At 50.1% G+C, this 8560-nt stretch overlaps 1 protein-coding gene across 1 annotated transcript in view; it reads right to left on the minus strand.

Moving 5' to 3' along the window:
• CCND2 (cyclin D2) overlaps positions 1–1710 on the minus strand; it is a 48788-nt gene extending 47078 nt beyond the window's left edge. Inside the window, exon 1 of the mRNA XM_060254103.1 lies at positions 1174–1710. Coding sequence (XP_060110086.1) covers positions 1174–1374 — 201 coding nt within the window. The 5' untranslated portion in view covers positions 1375–1710. The remainder of the gene's footprint in view (positions 1–1173) is intronic.
• Positions 1711–8560: the final 6850 nt, after the last annotated feature.

An 8560-nucleotide genomic window follows, 5' to 3' on the forward strand; every position in this document is an offset into this window, starting at 1 on the left:
CAAAGTGGAGATCCTGGGGCTCAGACTTATTCCGCACTGCGAAGCTTTGCAAAAGGAGAAGAAAGAACGTTCAGACGACCCCTCGAATTGCAACCTGACTTGCAGGAACGGGGGGGGGGGGGGTTGTAATCCAAAGAGGGGAGGGGGTCAGCCTGGCAGGGCAGGGTTAGCGGAGGTTTCCTGAGCAAGGAGATTCAGGCAGCATGGCGAAGGGCAGGGGGGGGGGGGAGAGAAAAAATGCGGCATGCTCGGAACTTTGCATACGTGGGCACTAAAGTGCTTGAGCAAACTTTGCGGGGGGGGGGCACCCCAACTTGGGGCATGCATTTCTTGAACGGGGTCCCCCGAAAGGGGTGTGTGTGGAGGGGGCCTTCCTTCCAACCACGCCTGCTGTTCCCGCGATCGGAAAACCCCCTCCGCCTTGGAAACTTCTGCTGCGGCTCTTCTCGTCCAACCACCCCCTTTTGCACCCCCAACACGCAGCCCCGGAAGGGCATTCCAGACTCAAACAGAGAGACCGGAGGAGGGAGGGGGGAGGTCGGAAGCGATCGCGTTAATGTCCCTGCAGCCGCCGCCGCCGCCACCACCCCCCGACTGAAAAAGGAAAATTAATTCTCTTTTTCCCGGAAGGATTCCTTTGGCCCCATCCAGGCGCCTTAAAGCGGCCCAAAGGTACGGAGGTCTGCATTAAGATGCCCCCCCCCCTTTTTACTCTGAAGTGCAAAAGAGGTTACTTTCAAGTAAGCCAGCCAATGCCGAAGCCCGGCCCGCGGGGCACTCAGCAGCGCTTGCTTCCGAGGAGACGCGCACGCGGCAATTGCCCCGTCCTTCTTCCCCCCGCCCCCCCCCCCCCCGTCCTTCTGCCAGACTCGAGCGCACTCACTTGAGCAACGCACACCAAGGGGCTGCGCCTTTACCTGCGAGCAAGCCCGCTGTGACCAGCGGGGCTGGCTCCAGAGTAGGATTGCACGTAGGCGGCTACCACGGCGCACTTTTTCTCCCCCCCCCCTCCCCTCCCCCGGGGAAGCAAGCCCTGTAGAATGCCCGGGAGCGGCACGCTTGCAGCTCTCGGCACTGCCCGAGGTTCAAACCCTTCCCCGGGAGCTCGCCAGCCAGCCCGCCCGGTCAACTCAGCTCAACTCCCTGCGAGCCCTCCTGCACCCGGGCACCCACCTCCAGCATCCAAGTGGCTACCATCCTGCGCATGAAGGGCTGGATGTCCCTCTGCACGCACTTGAAGTAGGAGCAGCTGGGCAGGTAGCGCTCCTCGACGGCCAGCAAGTTGCGCAAAACCCGCTCGTCGCGCACCAGGTTGGAGTCTGGCGCTGCGCGCCTCGTGGCGGCCGCGGCTCCCTCGCAGCAGAGCAGCTCCATGGCTCCGCCGAGGAGGGAGAGCGATGCCACGACCTCCGGCGCCTCCTTTTTTTCCGCGATGGTGGAAAAGTTGGGGAGGAGGGAAGTGGGAGGGGAAAACAGAAGAGGAGGAGGAGAAACCCTCGCCGAAGAGTTTGCCGCCCGCTTCCTCCTCCTCCTCCGCTGCCGCCTCAAGCCCTTCTTCCCTTTCTGGTTCTCTTTTCGATTCCGCAACTTGCAATAAAGGCAATCCACGCCAGGCAGCGCTGGGCCTTCTTGTTCTTACCGAGCAGCACACGCCAGCTGGCCCAGAGGTCGGCAATCTTGGCTGCATCGAAGAGTCAAACGAACAGGGCCATCCCCTTGAAAAAGTTGAAATCAGTGGCCTTAAATACAAACGTAGAGCTGGGACCCCAAGGGTCATCTAGTCTAACCCCGCTGCACAAGGCAGTAAAGCACAGCTAGGATTTCATTCCCTGCTCTAAGCCCAAGATGCAAGCAGCCCTAACCTTGATGAGCCCCGTCCAGAACTCAGACGCTGAACAGAATCGGCTGTGGTTAGTTTTTGAATGGGAAGGCCAGGCCTGCTACACGATGGCAGTAAATGGCAAGCCAACTCTGTTGCTCTCTTGCCTTAAAAATCTTACTGGGGTCGCCCTAAATGGACTGTCCATTGGCGCTTAGAATCACTCTGCAATGCAGGGGATTGCTCTGTAAGACAAAATCCAGAGCCAGCAATCAGCAAGAGCCAGTATAAGAAAGCCCAGTATGCATAACTGGGCATATACCACTTCACCTTACGCATCATTGCCCTGGTCGTAAATAAACCATACAGTATCCACAGCCCAAACAGTGGTTGTGTGAGCCTTTTATTAAGGAGTTGCACACATGAGGGGCACTTTTGCATGTGCTAAATAATGCACTTTCAATCTACTTTCAGTGTACTTCCCAACTGAATTTTGCCGGTTCACAAAGTAAAATCCAGTTGCAAAGTGCATTGAAAGTGGATTATTTAGGGTGTGTGGAAGCAGGTCTCCCAAGAAGAGCAAAATTCACAGAGGTGCACCCTGCACGCTTGTTTCCGTGCACTGAAATAAACCTGTATATGGTTTGTACTTGGCTTACTGGCAACTGTTCACCGCTCTCATTTCCCTTTCTGGAAAGTACACATGAGCGCACGAAGCTGCCTAATGCTAAACCAGACTACTGGTACATCAAGGTCAGTATTGTCTTCTCTGACTGACAGAGGCTCCCCAGAGTCTCAGGTAGGTCTTTCACATCACCTACTGCCTGATCCTTTTAATTGGAGATGTCAGGGATTGCACGTGAGACCTTGTGCATGGCAAGCAGAAGGCTCTACCTTTGAGCCACAGCCCTTCCCCTTTCTCCCTCTGAGGCAGAGGCCATCTTGTGGGTGATTCCCAACCCACTTGTAGGGAGGCAGGACTAACTTTAAACTTCCTCTTCCTGCTGAGACTCACCCCAAGTCAGTTCTTTTCCTGCCTCAGTAGGAAGAGCACCTAGTTATAGGCTGTGCCTATTACCTCAGTAGTTTACAAATCCTAATCTCTATTCAATTATCCCTGTTTACTGCTTTTTCCTTAACTAGCCTTCTGGTACCTGTCTTCCTCTCCTCTTCATTCCTTTCCTTCAGTCGGGTGCAGGCTTTGGCTCCCTGGCCACCATTTTTGGCACTCTTTTTTCCTCACGGAAGAGGATTAAAGCAGCTAGAAAACATGCCCCAAAGAGAAGAGGACGATGGATTCCTATTGGAGGGGGAGGGTCAGAACCTCACCTCCAGACCAGCGAACTCAAAGGGAGCCCAGCAAGACACAGCAGAGGCTTGTGCAGGACTCCCAGTCAGAGCCGCCATTTCGTGGCGTGCAAAGAGAGTGCACCAAAAACGGCCGCTCCGTCACTGAGACGAGGCTGACGGCTTTGGGCCCAGCAGAGTCTTCCTTCTCATCCAGCAGAGGCGGTGAGCGTGGCAACCCGGGAATGAGCACCACGGGGGGCCCCCTTAAGTAGCAACAACTCAAGGAAGGGGGAAGGAACAAGCCGCTTTACTTGTGAGAAGGCCAGTTTGAAAATCCCCAGCCAGGAGATCTCATTCCTATGCTTCTCCCTCAAGAATTCCTCGCTATGCTATGTGATATGAGGGATGAGATGGGCTCCTTCCATAGAAAGAGGACCAGATCCAATAGGTCCTCCTCTAGATCCCCTTCCTCTCACAGAGGGTCCAGGCCACAAAAACGCCCATGGCCAACCAAGGCAGCCCAGAAGCGCATGTCGGCCCAGGGAAGGGATAGGATCGAAGAAGGGTCCTCCCTTAGAGATGGACACCCAGCGACAGGAAAGAGGGTGAATTTTCCTCGGACGAGGACCCAGATATAGAGGTTTTTCCAGATATTTGCAGGTCCCCCTGGTGGATGCACCGATAACAGCACTGCAAAGCTACGGCCTAGTCTCTGAGGATGGCCATGGGGCCCTGAAGGACAATATTGATAAAAAAGCGGAATTCTCCCTTCACAGAACTCACGAAGCTGCAACAATGGCACTCAGCTTCGGCAGCGGGATCCTTGGTGGCCAGAGCAGCTATAGTATGGATCCGCAAGCTGATGGGAGGCTACCCCAGGAGGATCATCATTCCATGGAAGGTGCAAATCGCATCTTAAGGGCCATTTCTTTTCTGGCTGACTCTACGATAGATACTATGGGGTTTGCTTCCAGAGCTATTTCTTCGTCAGCAGCGACTAGAGATTTTATTTGGCTAAGAGCTTGGTCAGCAGACACCTCCTCTAAGAATATTGTGATGTCATATCCCTTCCATGGGGGGAGATTTTTTGGTCCAGCTCTGGATAAGATCTTAGTGGAGACCAGGATAAGAAGAAGGCGATGCCCAAGTTTATATGGCATCAAGACCAACAATCTTCATATCAGCCTTCTACGTCTTCTTTTCGTTCACAGCATACCCTTCCGCGTTTTCGACAGGATTCCAAAAGTCCATCATGGAACAACTCCAGGCAGTTCTTTCGTCGCCCCGGTTTCTCCAAATTCAACAGAGCTGGAGCTAAGCAACCCAATAGATTGGAGAGAGACCAGATGGGCTCCAAACCATGACTACACCGTTCTTCCCATTGGGGCACGTCTGCTTCACTTTCGACTCCAATGGGAATCCTCAACAGCAGACGCCTAGTGCAAGGAAATTGTCACCGACAGATATAAGAACGACTTCCAGACTATACCACCATCTCATTTCATTCCATCACCTGATCACAAGTCCACAGAAAAATGCCTCAGAACTTTACAAGCCTTTCAGCATTTACTAGACATAGCAGCCATTGAGCCAGTTCCCCCATCAGAATACGGTCAAGGTGTTTATTCAGTCTTCTTCACTGTGCCAAAGCGATCAGGAGACTGGAGAGCAATTCTGGACAAAATTTCTCAACAAGTTTGTGAGTTAACAAGGCTTTTCGTATTGAAACATTACGCTCCATAGCAGAGGCACTTCAGCCCCAGGAGTTATTAACATCAATAGACTTAACGGAGGTTTACCTCCACATTCCAATCTTTCTAGGACATCGGAAGTTTCTTTGATTCCACTATGACGACCGCCACTACCAGTACAGAGCCCTTCCATTTGACCTGGCTTCTGCTCCTCGCATCTTCACCAAGGTCCTGATCAATGTTATTGTTCCCCTTCGGGAGCAGGGCATCCTGATCCATCCTTAAATGGACGATATTCTTCTCAGGGCTCCCTCAAGAGAAATCCATTCAGGTCACGGAACAAACTATTCGACATATGCAAGAATTTGGGTTCGTGGTCAACGTCCAGAAGAGCTCCTTGGTACCAACCTACAAGCGACAACATCTGGAGGTGGTTATAGATACCAGGTTGCAACGTCTGTTCCTCTCGATTGACATGGCGCAAAAGATCAAGAAAGCTGCATCCTTGGTAATCAGGAGTCATCAGTCGTCCTTGATGTCTCTCGCTTATTTACAGGGGTCGATGATAGCAACATTAGATGTGATATATTGGGCCAGGTTTCATGCTCGACCGCTTTCTACTTCCTTACCAGCTTCAGATTTCCAAATACGGGTGGCTCTGAAAATAAAGACCAGCCTGCGTTGGTGGACAAGGTTGAAAAATCTTACCAAAGGGAAACACTTCTGGATCAAAGATCGAATCCAAATTTTCACAGATGCCAGTCTTACGGGCTGGGGGGCCACATGTCAGAACCAGTTTGTCCATGGTCTCTGGACCATGAAGGAGTCCAAGTTATCCATCAACTTGTTGGAGTTGAGAGCTGTAGGTCAGGCCTTGTGTCACTTTCAACGTCAGGTCAGGAATTGCCATGTTTTAGTCAGAACAGACAACATTTCAGCCAAGGCCTACATCAATCGCCAAGGAGGTTCCAGGTCAAACAACCTACACAGAAAAGCTTGTTAGCTTCTGTCATGGGCTCAAATTGACCTTCAGTCCATCCAGGCGGAGCATGTCAGGGGAGTCCTCAATATCGAAGTTGACTGGCTCAGTCGTCAACAAATTTGGCAGGGCGAATGGTCGATCAACGACAGGGTTTTTCAGCTGATAGTGGATCGCTTCGGTCTACCCCTAGTTTATCTATTCGCTTTTCCGTACAATCACAAACTTCCCCACTTCTTCACTCTATTTTACCATTGAGCGGATACAGATGCCCTGGCCATGGCCATCTCTTTGCCTTTCTGCCGACTGAACTCCTACCTCGCCTACTCAGGAAAATCCGAGACCTGGAAGGAGAGGTGATTGTAGTAGCGCCACACTGGCCTCGTTGCCCATGGTTCGCAGAACTGCAGGAGATGTCAACGCAACAGCCCATGATTCTACCCGTTTCAGCGGATCTCTTGCAACAGGGTCCGTTATTCCATCTGCGTCCAGAGTGCCTCAACTTGACCACGTGGCAATTGAAAGGTCGAAATTGCTTCGGTCAGGGTACTCTCCTCAGGTAGTCAATACCATTCTTGCCTCAAGGAGAGGCAAGTGAGAATTTACAACACAACCTGGAAAGCCTTCATCCGCTGGTGTAGGAGAAAGCAAGTGGATCCTCTTTGTCTAGAGATTGTCCATTTTACAGTTCCTCCAGGATAGTCTCGATTCAGACCTTAAGGCAGCGACACTAAGGCGCCAGGTGGCAGCCCTTTCTTCGGTCCTTTCACGAGCTCGCCATTCCAGTTTGTCATCTCATCCTCACATTTCCCGTTTTATCAGAGGAGCAGCCCTATCGCTTCTCTCTTAGATCTATCATTTCCCAACATGGAGGCTGAACACTGTTCTCACGGCCCTGACCAAACATCCGTTTTAACCCATCCAGTCTATCTCCATGGCCTTCCTTCACATGAAAACAGTTTTTCTAGTCACAGTAACTTCGGCGAGATGAGTTTCGGAATTGGGGGCCTTGTCAGTACAGAAGCAATTTTGTATCTTTCACAAAGAGAAAGTTGTCTTGAGGACCAATCCAACTTTTTGCCCTAAGGTCAACACGGCCTTCCACAGATCTCAAATCAATCTGCCCTCGTTTTGTCCGAAGCCCGTTCATCCTAAGGAGAGAATCTGGCACACCCTAGATGTACGACGGGCCTTGAAACGCTATAGTCAGAGGACACAGAGCATTCGTAGAACAGACTCCTTGTTCATCAACCTTTCCCCCCCTCATATGGGTAAAAAAATATCAAATGCAGCTATCAGCAAGGTTCTCAAACAATGCATCACAGAAGCTTACAAAGTTCAAAAGATTCTGGTTCCTTCTGGCCTGATGACACATTCAGTGTGCAATGCGGCCACCAATGCGGCTTTCATGCACAGAGCTTCAGTGGAAGAAGTCTGTAAAGCGGCTGCGTGGTCGTCAATTTCCATGTTCATTAGGCATTACAAAATCAACGTGTATGATTCAGCGGATGCAGCTTCTGGTCGTAAGGTGCTTCAACACATTTTGGAGGAAGATGATGATAGACACCCTCCCACAATCTAGGGACACTGCTCTTATATGTCCCACAAGATATGGGACATATAAGAGGGAGAACGACCATTGGATACTTACCATGACGCGTCCTTCTCCTCTGAGGTCAAGAGGCCATCTTGATCCTGCCCAGTCATCATCGTTTTCTCCAAAATGCGCTGTACAAACAAAAAAAAATCAAACAAGCTAACAAACAAGCACAGAAGGATTCTTACCTTTTCTCTGTGTATCTTATTCTTTGTCCAGTTGGAACTATTGTTATTCTTCCCTTCCTGTTTTTTCATGTTGAAGGTTTTCATGTTCTTATAACTTGTTTCAGTTATGGTTCTACTGCTATTAGGAATACCGAAATGACTTGGGGTGAGTCCCAACAGGAAGAGGAAGTTTGAAGTTAGTCCTGCTCCCTACAAGTGGGTTGGGAATCATCCACAAGATGGCCTCTTGACCTCAGAGGAGGACCCCTCACAGTAAGTATCCAATGGTCGATCTCTAAGAAGCCATCATCCCATCAAAGTCTTTGCCAACCTTTCGGGTCATTCTAGCAACCCTCTGATATGCGTTAAAATTTTCAGCTTTTTAAAGTGTCAGATTTGGTTCTGTACCAAGCCACGTTCAGCTCTGGAGCCATCCCCATACAGAGATGGATGAATATTAAAATCACATGGGGGGAGCAAAAGAGCACAACTGTAGGGGCCTTTATATAGACCCCCCCCTTTGCTTGTTTATTTTAACATTTTCAGTATTTTACCCCACTTTTCTCACACACTAAGAGTCAAAGGGGCTTACATCATAAAATGTACCCTCCCCCCAAAAAAATTCTAAGAAAATGCTACTTAACATGTCTTGCCACAAACTGCAATGATAACCCATCTCAAATGGGTGTAGCCCACTTTTACTCAGAATTAATGTGTCACTGGCAACCAAGATCAAGATAATTCATACCAAAGTATTCCCTATTACTACGTATGGGTGTGGAAGTTGGCCATTGAAGAAAGCCGACACAGGAACAAAACTGATTTGAAATGGGGTGTTGGAGGAGAGTATTATGGATACCGTGGACCTCCAAAAAAGACAAATCAGTGGGTTCTAGAGCAAATCAAGCCTGAAGCAAATCAACCCTAGATGCCAAAATGACTAAACCGATGCTATCATTCTTCAGTCACATTATGAGAAGAGTCGCTGAAAAAAGACAATAATGCTAGGGCAAGTTG

This window comes from Heteronotia binoei, chromosome 14 (assembly GCF_032191835.1).
Source record: "Heteronotia binoei isolate CCM8104 ecotype False Entrance Well chromosome 14, APGP_CSIRO_Hbin_v1, whole genome shotgun sequence".
NCBI lineage: Eukaryota > Metazoa > Chordata > Lepidosauria > Squamata > Gekkonidae > Heteronotia > Heteronotia binoei.